The 18,907-nt window shown below is 35.2% G+C and overlaps 2 protein-coding genes across 2 annotated transcripts; one reads left to right on the forward strand and one right to left on the reverse strand.

Moving 5' to 3' along the window:
* Nucleotides 1–413: 413 nt before the first annotated feature.
* On the forward strand, nt 414–11,918 carry LOC116710869 (sodium- and chloride-dependent GABA transporter 2-like). The gene is made up of 14 exons (XM_032550152.1): nt 414–677; nt 2,469–2,603; nt 2,675–2,815; nt 3,030–3,120; nt 5,280–5,412; nt 6,372–6,506; nt 6,766–6,869; nt 7,884–8,008; nt 8,289–8,401; nt 8,498–8,635; nt 9,227–9,329; nt 10,335–10,435; nt 10,522–10,692; nt 10,808–11,918. The coding sequence occupies exons 1-14, from the start codon at nt 503–505 to the stop codon at nt 10,859–10,861; spliced, it is 1,719 nt and encodes a 572-aa protein (XP_032406043.1). The 5' UTR covers nt 414–502; the 3' UTR covers nt 10,862–11,918.
* Nucleotides 11,919–14,485: 2,567 nt separating this feature from the next.
* Nucleotides 14,486–18,095, reverse strand: ppil1 (peptidylprolyl isomerase (cyclophilin)-like 1). Its single transcript, XM_032548335.1, is given in 5 exon segments — nt 14,486–15,821; nt 16,027–16,095; nt 17,512–17,628; nt 17,631–17,665; nt 17,865–18,095. Coding segments are annotated over 5 exon segments (498 nt in total). The 5' UTR covers nt 17,921–18,095; the 3' UTR covers nt 14,486–15,600.
* Between the last annotated feature and the right edge of the window lie 812 nt (nt 18,096–18,907).

Genomic DNA, 18,907 nt, shown 5'->3' on the forward strand with positions numbered 1-18,907 from the left:
AAGGGAGCATTTTCAAACATTTACAATGCGTCAGTTTCATCTGAATGATAATAATAATAAAAAATAGAATCAATCAAAATCCTTTAGCCCATAAGTTTGTTTTTGCATCATTACAAAATGTGAAAAAGCTAAGTGTTATGAATATTTCTGCAAAGCTCTCTCCCCTCAGAGGCAGCGCATATTTATACATTATTACTTAAATCTGACAAACTTATCTGTGTGAATGGAGACAATGCCTGGGGTAAAACTGTGTGTTACTGTAATTATTAGTCATTCATCAGGTATGAAAACACTCCTGTCAAAGTCATGCAATCACACTTCTGACATGTCAAACTCACGTTTCTGTTTTGGGACACTGCTGCAGCACCATCTTGTGGCTCATGCTAAGCACAACCTTTAAGTTAGGTAACCATTTAGGTAAGCCCATAACACCAGTTCCCACAGCAAGGCAATCCAAAGACCCACACCAGTCCTCCCAAAAGATAGTTTCTCTCTCAGCAGGATGGCAGACACTCCTGGCAAACTCGGCCATTTCCCGGAAAAGAAAGCCTCACGGGCTGCTGAGGAGCGCGGCAAGTGGGAGACCAAAAAAGAGTTCATCTTGAGTGTGGCTGGTGCTATTATTGGACTTGGTAATGTGTGGAGATTTCCATATCTTTGCTACAAAAATGGTGGGGGTGAGTATTTTTACTTACTAGTCTTCTAGTAAAAGATTAGAAGACTAGTTGGATAGTCATGCAAAAAATAAATTAAAAAAAGTTGTTCAAAAAACAAATTTACAGGCTTTGACAGGTAAGTCATAAAAGACTGGATGTGTTTTCCTAGCCAAGTTAAAGCAATGAGCACTCAACTTTTTAACTTTTACTGAAAACTTGTATTAGGTTTCAGACCATTCAAACATTTAAGACACATGATATACTCGGTAGGTAATCATTTAACTGGAAAATTGTATAAAATCATCTTCACAAAATTAGAATATGAGTTCTGATAAGCTTGTATCAGATTAAATGAGTCCTTTTGAAAAGCAAGAATTTAACATACTTTTCACTAAGCTAGCTTGTTTTCATAGCTGTAAGCAAAATATCATCATAATTCACATAAATAAAGCCTTTGAAACATTAGCTTTTGTGTAATTATGTACAATTTATTTCACTTTGTGAATCAAGTTGATAAAATAATTAAGTTGTCAATAATATTTTGGTAACACTTTATATGAAGGGGTGTGTATAAGACTGACATGAGACTGTCATAAACATGCATAACACGTTTCATGGATATGAAGGAATCTTCATAAATGTTTATGATTGTTGTCATGAAGTGTCACATGGCAAATAATGACACTTTTATTGCAAAGGCGCACTAAAAGTTTCATTAAAAGGGTCCACTTTGCATTATTCAGTAAATAGTAAAACTTTTAATGGAAAACTTCTTTATAAATTGCATGAAAAGTCAATTAAGAAGGTCAACTTTGCATTAAAAGTGTTACTAATATTTTGATTAAAGAATTTGACTTACATAGAATGTAGGTAATTTGGGCATTTAAATTAGACTATTACTGATCCTTTTTTACTCACACACTTTTAAAGAGGATATACGCAAATTTAACTTAATAAGATGTTTAAATTTGGTTTCAGTCCTGAATATGATGGAATGTGGTTTTATCTGAGGCCATGACCTCTAAACCAGTGTCGGCATGTGTAGTATTTCAATCAGTACAAAGGTGAGTTCATTTTGCAAGATGAAAACACTCATCATTTCCTTTGAATTTGGTTTGAATAAATTTAGAGCTCATCAAACACTTCCCTTGTAAGTATTACAACTAACATGCTGCATATCTAACCCGACATCTCTAGGTAAACCCGACATTAAAGTTAACAGTTCATGAGGTAATAAATAAGTTTTAATATCGACATAACTGTCTGTTTGTGGAGTAAATAATTTGTAATGTAAATAGTTAACTTGGCCTTATTGGACTGAACTGGCTTTTTCTTTTTAAAAAATGCCCTGAGAGATATTTGTTGTTATTTGGTGCAATATAAAGAAGTTGAATTAAATTGTGGTGAGGCTGAAAGTCACTCTTGATGTTTTCATTCTGCAAACTAGACAAAACAGTATGCATTCAAAGATTATGAACAAAACAGGATTGTATTTTCAACGGGACTCAGCTTCCAGAGAGACAGACTTTTCTGTTGGTCTAATTGGGAAATTCTGACTGTTTGCTGCTCCGAACAGCCGAGGTTAGCTACTTATATCAATGTGTTGCACACCTCCCTGGTAATGGGATCTCAGGGTTCTGAAAAAAAAACAGTGGGAGTGCTTTTGATCAGCGCTTAGTTTTGTCTGCAGGCACCGCACACCACACCACAGGCTGCTGTGTTCTTTTCAAAACTTAAGTACAGTTTTTGATGGTATACTTAATTCAAAGGTCTGTTTGGTAAGAGTGTTACATAGTCTAATGTCACTTGCAGGCGCATTCTTCATCCCTTACTTCCTCTTCCTCATCACCTGTGGCGTTCCTCTGTTTGTCCTGGAAACATCACTGGGCCAGTACACCAGTCAGGGAGGAATCATGTGCTGGAGAAAGATCTGCCCCTTGTTTGAAGGTGAGTAACCTGCAAGATCAAATATAAAATTAAGACTATAAATTTAATAAAAAATGATTTGTTATTTCCAGGTATGGGATATGCCAGCCAGATTATCATTTTCTATGGAAACATCAGCTATGTTGTGATCTTAGCGTGGGCATTCCTCTACTTCTTCTTCTCGTTCTCCGGAAAGCTGCCATGGGCCAGCTGCAATAACACATGGAATACAGGTACATTATTTTAATTAAGCAAAAATACCCCCACGTACCTCCTTAAAAGTAAGTGACTTTATTACTTCATGATCATCTACAAAACTATTTTATTTCATTGCATAAAAGATAACGGCCTTTTATAGGAAGTTTAAACTAAACCAAATCCACATCTCATGTTGCAAAATCGATATTGATAAGCCTACATGTTTAACAAAGATCTGATATATTTCAGATCGTTGTGTGGAATTAGACAACTATAATACCACTGCTAACTGGACCTCATCTGTGAATGCGTCATCGTCATCTGTTATAGAGTTTTGGCAGTAAGTGTTTATAAATATGGGACTAATTTTAAGTTGAAATTAGTCACAGATCAACAGTGATTTGAAGGCAATGGATAACAACCTCCATCTTTCACTGGATGACTGTTGTGAGCTCCCTATGATCCTGAACAGGACAAGGAGGGTTTGGACGGACGGACGGATGGATGGATGGATGGATGGATGGATGGATGGATGGATGGATGGATGGATGGATGGATGGATGGATGGATGGATGGATGAATGGATGGATGTGGGTCTCCACAGGAACAATATTATTAACTTTGCAGTGCTGCACATTTCCATTTGAGGTATATCTCTCTAGAAGTCACTGATTATTAATTATGAATACGGTGGTGATTAGTCTTAATTTTGACATAAAAACGTCATTTAGTTTTAATCACAGACTTTCAATAGAATTTAGTATAATTTTAGTCACACTTTTGACATCTGTACTGATTTCAGTTTAGTCAAATTTATTCAGCTAAATCTTACAATAAATAATAAGTCATAGAGGAAACCTTTTTGGAAAACCTCTTGGGAATTTTTTTTTTTTTATTTAAAGTAAAGCAGAAATAAGGCTGATATAATCAAAACAAGAGTAACACATCCAAACATCCAAACACAGATTACCAATGAACAAAACTACAGACCCAGATCCTGACCACAGTAAAGTAAAAGATAAAGCTAGTTGATTGCAAATAATTTTTAAAGATGTTTACTCAAACAAATGTTTTCATACATGGGATTCATTTCTTAGCCTGTGCAATGTCACCTTTTCTCTTTTCAGTCAGCTTTACTTCAGTCAGTGAAATTTTTCACCTGACCGTTGGGGTAAAAGAAGAACTGATCTATGGTCAGTTCAAATTATCCACATGCTCGTTGTCCCCTAGCTCTTGGATGCCAACTTTATTTATAAAGCCACACAGGCCATGTGTCACTTTTTCTTCTACTTTCCAGTTTTGTACTCATTTGTGTGGGTCTTTCACATAAAATTCCTGTGAAAAAAATTTGAGTTTGTGTTTTTTGCAAAACACATACGATGAAAGACCTTATGGCTTATTTTACCAGGTCATGATCAACAGCAGTATGCTTATCACATGGACCATTACTGGAAAAGATCATGGACCAAGACTAACCTCAGTTTAAATAAATAAACATGTCTAGCTAATTAGAAATAACACAAAACTGTGATCCACTTTACCATTGTTGAATGCTGAGATGTTTTAAGATGTCATTAATCCCCTTTGGGACTGACTCTTTCCCAATAATGATAGTCAAATATAGCTAACACAAATAATCTGGTTATAACAACAACAGATATTATTTACTTCTAAGTTATTAACTTAGTAGTAAGTATAATGAAACCCTTTGCTCAATATGAAAACACCATGAAACTAAATTTAGCAATTTAGTTCCGCATCATATTGCAAGATAAAGACAGCTTTCACTTTCATCACTTTTATCCTTTTCTGAAATCAAATTGTCTGACTTAAGCATTTTTACAAAAGTTATCTTGATGTAGTCATCTGTGTAGATCGAGTGAATAGATCCACAACAGTCTCAAACCTGCTGATTTGGGGTTATTATGCAGGTTTAATTACATTACTACCGTCCCCCTGCAGAGAGAAGCAGCAAAGCTGTCTGGCTTAGAATCAATTAATATTTCCCTTTACTACCCTTTAAACAAATAAACAAAGTCTTCATTTGCTCTTGTTGCAGCTGTAGAAGTGATATTCTTTTTCTGTGTCACCAATTAGAATTGCTGCATCTAAAACACCAAAAACTGACATAATCAACAAGCATATTTGAAAACTATCAAGCTAAGATATAACACATTTTTGTAGTTATAATCAAAGAAATGGAAACAAATCGTCCATCATTGCAACTTGCCTCTAATCGGAACTAGACACCCAATAATCTGATTCAGATAATTCAGATATAAGAGCTAAAATAAAATGAGTAAAAAAAAGTAAACATCATCTATTTAAAAAGTTTGCCTTTAAAAATGGTTACCTGAAAGTCTGGCTCATTGGAAGCTTTTATTGTTTGATCCTGTACATTTCCTTTGCAAAGTAATTTTTCCAGATTATGTTGAGTTTGAGCATGCATAGATCTGTAAATATTTGTTTATCAATATTGACCTCACATACTTTTTGCAGGCGACGGGTGTTAAACATTTCCACGGGCATAGAGGCAATCGGAAACATTCGCTGGGACCTTTCATTGTGCCTTTTTCTGTCCTGGGTCATCTGCTACTTCTGTGTATGGAAGGGAGTGAGATCCACAGGGAAGGTAAGAATGAAATAAATTAATGTGCATCATGTGTGACGCAGGCTTTAATCTGAATGGACACCTTTCATTCAGACAGAAGATAATTGAATGATATTTTAAGTGTCATCACAGTTAATCTGAAGGATGAATACTTCCTTTTGAAGGCTCTAACCAGTACCTGCTAAGTACAGAATACTGAAAACAAAAAATCAAAAATAAATAAACTTTTGGACAAAAGAGGATCGTTTCACTCTTGGACAACTAAACCCCTCCCGGCCTCCCATTTTGTATTTATGAATGGGCATTTCATCTTTTCCATTAACAATTGCTTTTTCTTGGATAAGTATTTTTACACATCATGGAAAACGATGGTAATGGAGTGGAATGATTTAGTTCACTGTGTACCCATTCATTGTAATTATTTTGTGAAAGTGTTTGGAGCTCAAATTGAAGGTAAAGGTAGTTTGACACGTTATCAACCAGAATACAACACACAGCAGAGCTATCAGAATATATTTCACAAAGAAAATAAGATACATCCAGCAAGGATGGATGTATCTTGCACAGATCTTGATTTCAATCAAGCCTACAGTGCTTGACTCAGATCCAACAGTATTTTTCCTCAGTGCCTGTGGATCAAATTACATTAGTTGACACTTGAACTCTTAGAGATCATTGTCGCCTCTAAGGTAACCTGAAGCTAATTCTTCTGTCACACATGAATAGATATGTTTTGTAATGCTCAAAGAGGGGGTGTGTAAATAGAAAATAAAACAGTGGGAGTTTTGCAACTAATTCAACATTTGACATCTGCTGATTTGTTGGATAACGTCAGTTTCTAAACTCATCAGTTTAGAAACTGTATTTATGAATTTCCAAGCTGCCAAAGGTGTGAAATTTCAAAATTTGGTGGTCTCCTCTGATTGCATTCATTTATTACAGATGTTTTTAGGGGGGTTTTCTGTTTGTTTTTTATGCAGGCTACATACTTCACTGCCACATTCCCTTTTGTTTTATTGGTGGTGCTGTTCTTCAGAGGAATGACACTTCCTGGAGCATTGCATGGTATCAAATACTACCTATACCCTAATCCTTCACGACTCGCTGACCCACAGGTACAAATGCATCTGCAGTTAAGCAAATAACCAGAAATTTTACAGTCATTGTGCTTTATTTAAATTATTATTATTTGCATATTTTAATTGAATTTCTGTATAAAGTCAAGATTGATACTAAACATCCACATGTCCAAATATGTCAGGAAAAACACATGTCCTAAATTTTGACATGGCTGTACATCTCACTAGCATTTAATATTTTTGCATGAGTAAATACGGTACATTATTACAAATTATTTATTTTTGACTTCTTTAGGTCTGGATGGATGCTGGTACACAAATATTTTATTCCTATGCCATTTGCTTGGGGTACATGACCACATTTGGAAGCTACAACAAATACAACAACAACTGTTACAGGTGAGGAAATGATGGACATATTATTTTACATAAGTAAACAGCTTTTATTTGAAAATAAAAGTTTGAAGTTATTTTAATTCAATTCTCTACAAAAAATATACAAGTTGCTTGTTGTACTTCAAAACCCTTTCTGTGCACATTCTTGGTGCTTTATTTAACAGAACTTTTATGTTTTATGATTTTCTTGATTTTATACAAATAGGAGTCTTTTTATGAGAATTCTTCCAGAACATTTGTGAGGTCAGACACTGATGCTGGACATGATGGCCTCACTGCCAGTCTCATCTCTAATTCATCTCAACAATGTTCTATAATGTTGAGGTCAAGACCCTAGACAGACAAATCAAGTTCCTCCACATTAAATGTGTTATTTCGCCTCCTAATAGACTTTGTTTTGTGCTCCATATGCAGTGATATTGGAACAGTCCAGGATTTTTTGGTTTTCTGCAGCTTAAGAGTTTCTTTACACCGGAACTAAGACCTGAGCCCAACTCATAAACAGCCTTCATCATGGTTTTGTCATAATATCATTCATATTGTTTCACAAATATTTATGAAGTCTTTGGGTTTTTAAAAACATGTGACCATAGATGGGATTGTAACACCTGAATTCAATGTATGGAGGGGGAAAATTGTCTGAAAGATTCACTAGTTTACCATCAAGAGATTATTTATTTAGCTGACTATTTATTGCTGTAATTAATCAAAATGGCATGTAAAATGATTAAACTGAGAACCAATAGTAGAGACACTGGCACCAAACTCATAGTCATAACTGGGCAGCAAATAGGGGTGTATGCTCTGAACACACATTAGTTAGTTTTTAGCTAGCTTCTACACTAGCTAACTAAAAATAACAGCTTGATAAATTCAACGAGACAAAAAGAGTTTTACTTAGTATTCTCTGCACTATAATAAGTCATCCCAATTGTTTACTTCTGTGAAGATGTCTGTGCTGTGACACAATAATCACGAATAACAGCAAATAATTGTAATATTTCATCTGATTTGCAGAGACTCCTTCTATCTCTGCTTGCTGAACAGTGGGACCAGCATAGTGTCTGGATTTGCAATTTTCTCCGTTCTGGGCTACATGTCAACAAAACAGGGAGTTGATATTTCTGCAGTTGCTGAATCAGGTACAGATGCTCCAGGCCAGCATGAATGCTTGTAAACTGCCTCTTCTTTTCTCCAGAAATTGACCTTATTTTCCTTTTAAGTGACACTGTGATTGATAAAAGAGGATCGCTAGATGTTTATAAGTTATTTGTTACTACATTTAATTTAGTACATTGCAGATATGGCTATGGCTTTGGACAGCAGTCTACCAATAGTATGTAATGTGTTGTTTACAAACAACCATTTCATATGACTAAAGTTTTGGCAACTTGAATGACTTCCTTTGTGTATTTTCTGTAGGTCCTGGACTCGTCTTCATTGTCTATCCTCAAGCCGTAACTCTTCTGCCGTGGCCTCAGGTCTGGTCTGTGTGCTTCTTCTTCATGATCATCTTATTGGGAATTGATGGACAGGTCAGCATAATTATTTCTTTTATAACTTTAAGCTTTGTTCTAAGTTTTACTCTTGCAGTGTCTGTATTAAGCTCCCATTATGTTGCTTCATTGCAGTTTGCAGGGCTTGAAAGCAACATGACATCTTTAACAGATCTTTACCCTTCCTACCTCCGAAAGGGATACCGCAGGGAGCTTCTTCTGTTGCTGTTCTGTATTGTTAGCTCTTTGTTTGGCTTGTTTTTGGTCACAGAGGTGAGTTCTTGGACATCATTTTAAAGATGAGCAATAAATCCACAATAATTACAGCCATAAGGCTTAGTTCACATAAGCTTTGTTCCATCTGATGCGATGAATTTGATCGACTCTCAGGATATCAAAAAAGAAAATGCCATGCAGTCTGTGAGAAAGTTGAAGCTCGAGCAGCATTGGACCTTCACAGAGGACAATGATCCAACGCTTCATTTAAAAATACATCCTGGATACTATAGAGAATGATTCTGCCTGACTTCAACTTTTCCAAAAAGTTAAAGTCAGGCAAGTTAGATGCGGAACAATTCAGACTTCTTAAAAATTGTCATAACACTAAAAGGATTCTCTCCTGTGTAGAAAAAAATGCTTACCATAAAAATGTTGAATCGTTTTAACTGTTGGCAAATAACAACATTTTTTGTTTAATTTGGTGAAACCACTTGTAACACTAGAACCATTATTCTTTTTTAATTTGTTTATTGCAAACAACTGCTTGACTCTTTTTAGTTGCAACTGTAACTGTTAAAACTTGTTTCACAAACTGGGGGGGAAAAAAATGCACTAAACCACAATTGTTGTCTGTCTTAATTTTAGGCTGGTGCATACATTCTGCAGATCTTTGATCATTATGTTTGTAGCGGCCCAACTCTCCTTCTAATGGCAATCTTCCAGTCAGTGATCATCGGATGGATTTATGGTAAGGCAGGTTTTAGTTCAATGAAGTTGCAGTAACATTTAGACTCTCAAAATGTCTTGTAAAAGACAACATGCAATTTTTAAAAACAATTTAACTTTATGATCTCTGTCCCAGTTGGTTAACCAGCCTTGCAAAACTAGTCTGGCTGTCAATGACAAATGTGTTTTAACTTGTTTTAATCTTGATATGCAGGGTAAGCATTGGCAGTCAGGCCTGTCACCTGGTCCTAAGGGACACATCAGTGGATCCTGTTACTCTAATATCTGCTTGCCTTCTTTTTTGTTAAGACTCTATTTTCAGCCTGCTTTAAACACAATTTTTGTTACTAAGCCCTCTCTCATGATGTATAGACCAACAATTTAGTCTGTTGTGCTTTAGCTCTCTTTGCATACAGCTAAATCTTTAGTATATCTTATTAAATTAGTTTTCCTTTACACATACATTTGTGACTGAAACTTTATGTAAGCAAAGACACTGAAATGTGTCTTTTACCTTCTCAGCAAATGTAGATTATTGGCACATTTTATGAAAGTTAATTTCCAACTTTAGACATGACTGAATGTCATTCTTTCTTTTAAACAGTGCTTTGCAAATGTAATCATAACCCTTGAGATTTTCTACAGTTTGTCCTTTTGCAAATGTCAAAATTATATATTGAGGATTTTATGTGACGAACACCTAAGTATGCTATGTTTGTTAGGTGGAAGAAGAAGAGGACATGGGTGTCTGATTTTTATTTTTGCTTAAAACAAAGCTGAAAGTCATTTGAAGTATATTTGCTACCAGCCTTGGTCATCTAGGTTGATGCGAGTTTATCAGGTTACCCAACTTTCTCTGCTAATGCAGAGTTGCATCTCTGTAGAGTTGCTTCTCTGCAGAAGAAAACCGTTCCCACCACCTGGGTGTTCAAATTTGTCTCATTCTCTGCTGTTCTCTGCTGCAGATGGTGTGCAGCCTTTGTACACTTTTTTCCTTTAGTAAAGCGACATATCTTTGTTGTTCTAGGTGCTGGGCGCTTTAGTGACAACATCGAAGACATGATTGGTTACAAACCTCTGCCACTGTTCAAATACTGCTGGCTCTACATCACCCCTCTTGTTTGCAGTGTAAGAGGCCAAATAGGTGTAATCTGTATGGTCAATCTTTCACTTTGATTCAAACAATTTATTTTTTATTTTCTCTTCCTGTCAAGGCAACTCTTGTATTTTTGCTCCTGAGATACACGCCAATGAAGTTCAACAATACGTATGTGTATCCCTGGTGGACTTACTGGATTGGCTGGTTTCTGGCCATGTCATCGCTGTCCATGATCCCAATTACCATGATCTTCAAGCTGGCTAAAGAAAAAGGCTCTCTCTGGCAGGTCAGTAATAAATAATAATAAAGCATTCAAAGTTTTTACATTATTGAAGTCTGTTATTTAGTGTATGTCTGGAGGTTCTGGGGAGAATTTATCACATTATTTATATTTTCTTCAGCGATTTAAGAAAACCTCCAAGCCTGCAGATGACCTTCCAGGAATGGCGGAATAGCCCTAGAATAAGAGTGTGAAGACACGATAAACATATAGAGACCACAATACATAACGCCCACACCTAACTATAAATACTTGCTGTCTTGCTCAGGCATTTTGGATAAATGAGGCTTAATTACATTAACATGCACATTGGGAGTAGAGAAGGACCTGCAAAAATGAATCAAAATATGGCAGTATAGCACCTTTCTGCAGAGCTGTGAGGGTATGTTCACAATGTAGTCGTATTGCAGGATGCAACTATTGTAAACAATAGAAAAATAGCTTTCGTCTCATTTGTTTGCATTCAACTCTCCTTTTCCTGGAGGTAAAGTTTGAATGTTGAGTTTACAGACTGTAGGAATTATAAATTAGAGTATACCAACAACTAAGTCTGTTTTTTTTTTTTTGTTTTTTTGTTTTAAATAAACAACACAAAACCTAAAGACACATTTGTAAGAAAAGTTATTTTGTTAGCTGAGAGAGTGGGCCATGAAAAACTTTCCAAATCCTGCCTTTGCCAAACAGCTTTTGGAGGAGGCAGTGTGATCGTTTTTCATATTTTTATTTCTGCTTCTCAGCCAACAAATATATTTTTATTTCAAATGAGTTATTTAAAAAGAAATAAACAAGCTGTAAATGGGATACAATTTAGAAGAATTGTTACAAGAACGAAATAACTGACCAAACACAAATTTTCTTAATTTTGAGGATAGTTTGTCTTGTGGAGGTTGTTTAGTTAAAATATGTGGCATTTGTTATTATTTTAGAAATGTTTCTTTTTAAAATCATTTAATTTGTATTTAGTATTGAATATTTAAAGTAGAACTTATTTAAATAAATAATGAAATGAAATTAAAACACTTTCAAAGCAGAGGCTTGAGTTAAGCAATGATTCAACAATTGTACAAGAGAAATAGAGAACAATTAAGCTTCATAGCAACTCCATCGTTGAGTGACCAACCTGAATAATATACATAATTTATTGTGATTTTTTTAAAATAGAGGACCTCAAAAGTTACAGCATTCCTCTAAAACATACAAAAACTTATTTTATTTACCTTTTACAAAAGGTTCCATCAACAAAACATTGATACTTCTTCTTATTGAGTAAAACTAAGCCTCTTTTTTGTTATTTAAGCACACAGTTCTCAAAATTAATCACATCTCTGTTTTCGCTTTACTTTTAAAGTTAGTCTTTGTTTCCTTTTACAGACTGGAGAATAAATTTAAGTCTACATATTCCAATATGCATTAGTCTTTTTGGATCCTTATTTTGCCTCAGAGGTTTTCTGTTGTGCAAGTCTTTATCCTTCATATTTGACCATGGGAACATGCTTCTTGAGATTAGGTGCTTATGATTGAATTTATTCAGCGAAACAAAGACTCAGGATGGTCCAATTTGGCTGCGGGGGTAGCAATTTACCACTAAAACAATATGTGGAACCTCATACCATTTTGTCAAAGGAAACTTTTTTGTCACATATAATAAATTAGCCTTAGATGTCTGCGAACTGTAAAGAGGGAAATATGTATGAATGTAAAGAACCAAAAACTGTCTGCTTTCACAAGAAGCCAAAAATTCAGTTTCAGTTTAAACTTGACAGCTCTTTACTTTAGGGGCTGACCTGTGTGGAAATTCTTCAATATTGCTTTACCGCTCAACTCAGGTTTCTGTTTTAGTTGGTAACCTCTGTACAGACCATCAGTGAGGGATTGTTCCTGAGCCATGCTGGCAGTTTATCTCTATTTTCTGTTTTATTTTAACCAGCTACAGCAGCAGATTGTTATACCCTAGTCAAGCTTTTACATATTTACTTTGTGTTTTTGTTACATACTGTAGAATGTATATGCAGCTTTAAGTAAATAACTCTCCATCTTTGTCTTTATGGGACTGATTTAAACTGCAGCTGTAAGCCATGATGCCATAGATGTTTGTTGAATATTTTGGAGGCATGAGGGTCAGAACATTGAGTCCATACATATACTCCACTTTTGCAGTAATGACCCAACAATAATGTTGCATAAATAAATACTACTTAGAGTGACGGGCAGCAACGACAAATGAAGCAGACCTATTTCTGATTAATTTAGGTAATGCACAGGGCAATGAACTTAAAGCACAAGATGTTTGAACTTTCATAAAGTGTAGGGGAAAAAAAGTGACCTCAGAACAAGGTTTTTGATTTTTACATTATGAGCTTCTCTATGATGTCATCTGCTCACAGTAATGATTCATCAGGACGATGCAGTTTGGTTTTGAGCAGCAATCCGCTGCTATATACAGTACGTTCTACATGCAATTTTATGCTAAGGTATGCAAACATGTCTACAGTCATGGAGATATACTACCCTCAGAATGTGGAATGCTTGAGTTAGACGCCACAATGCGGGAGACTGGCCTATTTTCTGACGAATTTAGCTAAAAATTATTTGGCTGCCTGGAAAGACTCAAATATTGTGTATAGAGCATTGAACTTATGATGTAATATGGGTTTGGACAGCAGTCTACCAAAATCATCTTATATATGTGATCTCATGCTGTCATATGCAGACACCGTGTATGCACTGGTGAAGTAACCCTCCCCTTAACGTGTTAAGCTAAGTGCTGACCCCCAATTTCAAGTTTCATTTGTATAGCACATTAAAGCAACAAGGCAACTTGCACTGATTTTGTTTCCACTCTGCAGTAACTACGCACTGGTTAGTCAATGAGAGCCTTTACGGTGCCTTTATTGTACGTTATATCATGTTTGATGTTGCAAAAGGAGTCAGTATGTGGATCTTTGCAAAGTTTGTGGCTTTCTGAGAATCAGGCATTGTAGCATCTTTATGGGTGTATTAAGAAATGTTTTGGAGATGTCTAGCAATGACACAAACCCCATACTGGTGTTTACCAACCCAAAGAAAAGCCAAATAATGGTGATGTTAAAGCACACATCACTACTCAGTACAAATGCATATAGCTTTACAGTAACTTTATCTCTTAATGTACAGGAAGGGCATTAAAGCTGTTTTATATTGTTGTAGTATCACTAGTATTTACATCACAATGCTGAAATGTGTAAAGAAAAACATTCAAAGTCAAAGCTAATTAGATTTTTCTGGAAAAGGCCATTCTAAACTTAGATTTGGGAAGAAAATATATTTTAATGACTTTGTGTTGCTAAATTTGTGTATGACATTTGAGAAGAGCCATATCAGGCATTTTATTCTGATTGTGGCCAAACCAAACTGTTATGATGTGATTTTTATCCATTGGCAGGCAAGACAGTATACTATAAAGACATTTTTGACCACTGCTACTTTGATTATGACTACTTATAATGGATTTTATCTGACTTTTTTTTTACATGAGATATACATATTTTATGCACTATATGAACCAAGTAAACATGTTTTACGACTTTTAAGAAGCTACTAAATAACTTTTACAGAGCCTTATATCTTTTTTGGCACAAAGTATTTTTTAAACTGTAATAAAGCCTTTTCTCTGTATGGCTGTAAAGTTGTACAATAAAATACTTTCTGGGGTAAGATAACTTTGTTCATTGTTATTGTGTGTGTCATTGTAGAGTGAGTGACAGTTCAGTTTCTTTAAAAAGAAAAAAAAAACATAAAATGACCAAAGATGAAAAAAGCACTTGTTTATGAAAAATGTTTACTTAATGTTAAAAAACATAAAGGCTTGCAAATATAACAGGCACACAGTACAGATAGTCAGTCATGCATATCTGAAGCACATATGCAGACAGCATAATCTCAAGTTGGAAATTTTCTAACAAATTAAATCAATTAAGGGATATTTTTCCCCCACTTCATGTCGAACGGATAAAGCTGTTCACATATCGTCCACTGTGGGACGATATGTGAACAGCTATCATCGTCTCATCAAGTCTCTGATTTTATTCTGGCCTGGTGAATCCATCTTTTGCCTCCTCCTGCAAGTCCTTTGACAGCACTTTGGTGGTTGAGAGTTTCAAAGAAAGAAATGTGTTCATTTCTTTTTAAGAAAAATAATATTGCATAAGAGGGATTTATTTATATCTTTTAATGGAGATAGGTGAATAGCTGAAGCCAAACAGCAAAGTGCTTAATTTACTAATTTACTGTAAATTGATAAAGGATGGTCTGACCAGGAACAGGAATGGATGTTTGTAACTTTGAATATTTCTTTGATTTTTATAGTATATTTGGTTTTAAGTCATTAGTACAAAATATACATTATACCTTGGTGTACTGTGTTTTTTTCCCTGATGCTAAACTAATTCAAAATTATTTGATTGTATTTGTTTCAGTGCATGTAAAATAAAAAAGAAATTGCTTTTCTAAGTGGCACGATCATGAGTGACAGAGCTAATTTTACATATAGGGAATTCCATTTCTTCATCTAAGAAATGTCCAGTTAGTTTAAAAAAACAACTCAGAGATGTTTAAGTACTAATGAGCTTAAATGCTTCCTGACTTTCATAAAAAGAAAGACATCCATGAGTTTCCAGAGGACAGCTGATGTAGATAAATGTCAATGGGGATGAGAATATACAATTCATTTGGTTTCTTTAAAAGCTGGTGAAAACATGTCAAATGATTCTGTTGCGTTGACATAGAGGGAATATTATGTTTTCATTTTGCTTGCTATTGGTAACTGGCAATCTCTAAGCATTAACACTGCAAGGACAAAAATAAAAACTTTTGTGAAGTTTTAATATTTATTTTCCAAAGCAATAAAAAAATACAAATTAAAAAGAGACGTTTTGTCTAATTAGGTAAAGTGACTCTGACAATTTTAATATCATCGACCGAACGATCTTGACTGTTTGTTTCCACCAGCCCAATCCGGTTTAGAACTCCCATGCCTTGGCACACTCTTCCAAAAATACTATGCTTCCCGTCCAGCCACTGCGTGGGTCCGAGGGTGAGGAAGAACTGACTTCCGTTGGTGTCTGGTCCTGCGTTGGCCATGGCCAGAATTCCAGCGCCTGGAACAAAAGAAAAAGAAAAGAGGTGATTTTCTGATGTTCACAGATACAGATATCTTAACAGAAAAACCAATGCACTTTTGGGCAGTCACAAGATAAATTATAGCAAAAAAAATGACATTTATTGATTTAAAATTTTAAATTAAATATTGAATGTGGATAAAATCCACCTATGTGTTGACATATTTTTTTCCCCTGAGATTACCTGTAAATTTCAGGTCCGGGTGAAGTTCATCCTCAAACTGTTTACCATAAATGGAGGCACCACCTCGACCTAGAGGTCAAAACAAAGATCAGTAGCTGCAGATTTAGCCAACCAACCAACCAAAATAAAAATCACATGTACAGGACCTTCAACATTCACTAAAAATATAGAAAACATAAATTTTAAAATAAATTGAGCCTAACAGCAGCACCATAATCTGACACTTTAAATTTAGAAAAATAAAATAATTAATTTGATTACCTGTATTTGGTGGATAAAAAAAAATCCTACATTATAAAATATCAGATTTTATGTGAAAAGCTCACACAAAACCTATGCACAAAAAATTGTGACTAAGGCTAACTCTGGTGCAAGGTGCCTCTTTTCACGGTGCTAAATGAACTCTGCTATTTGATTTAATTTAAGGTTTCAGTTGATGTAGAGTTTTTAAAAAAACAGGCTTCTGTACTGAGCATCCCTGACTCTCTAAGAGATGAAAACATATTGAGCTAAACCAGCAGTCATAAGCTGCAAGTGGCTCTTTAGATCCTCCACTGTGGCTCTCAAACTGTTTTTACCAACATTGTTAAAGAGAATCTTTTAAAATCTTCTCAGCAATCTTTTAAAGTGCTATGATAAAAAAATAAAAACTACTTAGCAGTTCATTTATTGTTAAGAGTAATGAATACTTTTGTGAAGTAATTATTTTGTGTTTATGCTGCAAACTATGTTGTTTTTTTAGCATAACTTTTCTTTTAAATTTTAACATTCTGCTAACAGAAAAGTTATTTATCTTGCAATGTAAACATTTGATTTTATTTTAAAATCCAAAAATATAAGTAAACTCTCTTTTGGCTTAAAAGTCAAAACAAACATACTATTGTAGATAATGTAACAATTAGATATTTTATTTTATAGATACATTTTGCATTTTGTGGCACTGAACATATTTTGTTTAGTTGGAGCAAAGACATAAACGGCTGCTGACCCCTGATCTACATCATTGCACTGTATTTCTGGCTGCATGTTTTGGGTTGTTGTGTTGAAATGTAACCCAACCCTTCACCTTCAACTCTTTCAGGTGTTGTGTTCAACATGATGTTTCACTGTTTCTCCAATAAATGCCGTCTTTGCTCAACCTGTCAGCTGAGGAAGATAACAGCATGACCAATCCTTGGTAGTTTTTTTTTTCTTGTTTACTGCATTGATTCTTGGGTTTCATGATACGGTTTGTCCACTAATTCTCCCGAAAAACTCTTTACAATTATCTGTATTTGTACTTAAATTAAATTATCGACTGGTAGTGACTCTCTGAATTAGCTAACTTCTTAATGGACCTGGCAGAACTGGATTTTAATCCAGAATCAGAATAATGGAGGTTAAAGGTTAAAGCACTCCAAACTTTTTAAGTTATTTGTAAAGAGACGTGCATAATTTCCTTCCTTCCTTTAGGCTGCTTTGTGTTAAATCAAAGGGGGATCCTACCTGTTCCTGTAGGATCCCCCGCCTGCACCATGAAGTCTTTGATAATCCGGTGAAACTTGGTGTTGTTGTAGTAGCCTCTCCTGCCCAGCTCTGCGAAGTTCTTGCAGGTTTTGGGGCATGGTTCCAGTAAAGCTCCACCAGAACCGTCCCCATCCTTAAAAACACATCATCGTTGCCATTAGTGTCGATCTGATAAAAGGATAAGACTGCTCTGCAGCACCACCTCGTAGTGAAAATATGAAATTATGATATTAACAGAGGTACGCTAATTTTTCAATTGGATTCAGAAGCACGTCTCCGTGCACACAAGAATTAAAGCTAGCAAGTTTAGCATGCAGTGTTTTCATACTGACGTGGTCTCCAAAGCCACGGTGGGCGGCTGCCATGTGTCTGGAGGTATCCCGGACATTATGACAGGCACACAGCAGGATACAAGTCCAAGAAACCCAAACAAACCAGTTGGACAAAACAAATGAACAAACTATCGAAGCTGGTTGTTCATTCAAACCGATCTTGGAGCGGCTTTTAGTCTTCTTCTTTCAGTTCCTGTCGAGTCCTCTTGATGTTAAAAGTCTACTGTCCTCTGGTGGTAAAAGTCATACACAAACACATGTTTATTTTCTTCTTCCTCGTCCTCTTCTTCTGGAGGAAGGCGGTTGGCAAACAGCTATTCAGTGTACATTACCGCCACCAACTGGTGAGGAGTTTTAGGTTAGAGTGGCAATGTTATTCAAATTCGCTTTAAAAAAACTACCATTCTTCTACTCAGGGGTGTCGTTATTATTAAAAATGCTACCAACGCTGCTTCAGATAAAACAATTGATTATTCAAACAAGTCCGGGAATGTTTTCTTATTTCAAATCTTTGATGCACCAGTGACTTGATCAGTGTCTTGTGTATTAAAAAGACACAAGACACTGTGTTTATTGTGACTCTGCACCTTTTCGTGCAGAGTCCAGAAATAACTAAGGTTGTGTTGCACACAGTTGTGCTGTTGGACAGAAGTTCAGAGAAGATACTTCGCTTTCAGATTTTTTTTTGTGCTCCTCTGCTTATTGGGTAACACATTGATTTGAAAATGTTGCTGAAATGTATCCTTGTCATTTTGAGTGACCCTTGTCCTTGTCACTCCTGTCAAGGTAAAACAGGAGTTTCTTTAATCATCTATAGATTATGTATAGTCTTACAATTAAATATCTGAAACAGTTCTTCATTCGTTAAGATACTGAAAAATAAATGTAAAAAAACCTTGAAGTTTGCTTAAATAAAGAAATGTAGGTAAAATTAATTTATGTATCATTAATTAGTATTATTATATTCTTTTTATATCCCTTGTTAAAACAGTTTAAATGTTCTACTTTTTTGTTTTACTTAGAGTAAATCTATGTGTAAGGTT

This window comes from Xiphophorus hellerii, chromosome 20 (genome assembly GCF_003331165.1).
Source record: "Xiphophorus hellerii strain 12219 chromosome 20, Xiphophorus_hellerii-4.1, whole genome shotgun sequence".
Lineage (NCBI taxonomy): Eukaryota > Metazoa > Chordata > Actinopteri > Cyprinodontiformes > Poeciliidae > Xiphophorus > Xiphophorus hellerii.

Excerpts from the sequence above, each read along its gene's own strand:
- LOC116710869 (XM_032550152.1), top strand. The coding sequence starts at position 503 with ATGGCAGACACTCCTGGCAAACTCGGCCATTTCCCGGAAAAGAAAGCC. Across the intron at positions 8,009-8,288 it reads TTCTGCAGTTGCTGAATCAG|GTCCTGGACTCGTCTTCATT; the intron begins GTACAGATGCTC and ends TATTTTCTGTAG. Across the intron at positions 8,402-8,497 it reads TATTGGGAATTGATGGACAG|TTTGCAGGGCTTGAAAGCAA; the intron begins GTCAGCATAATT and ends GCTTCATTGCAG.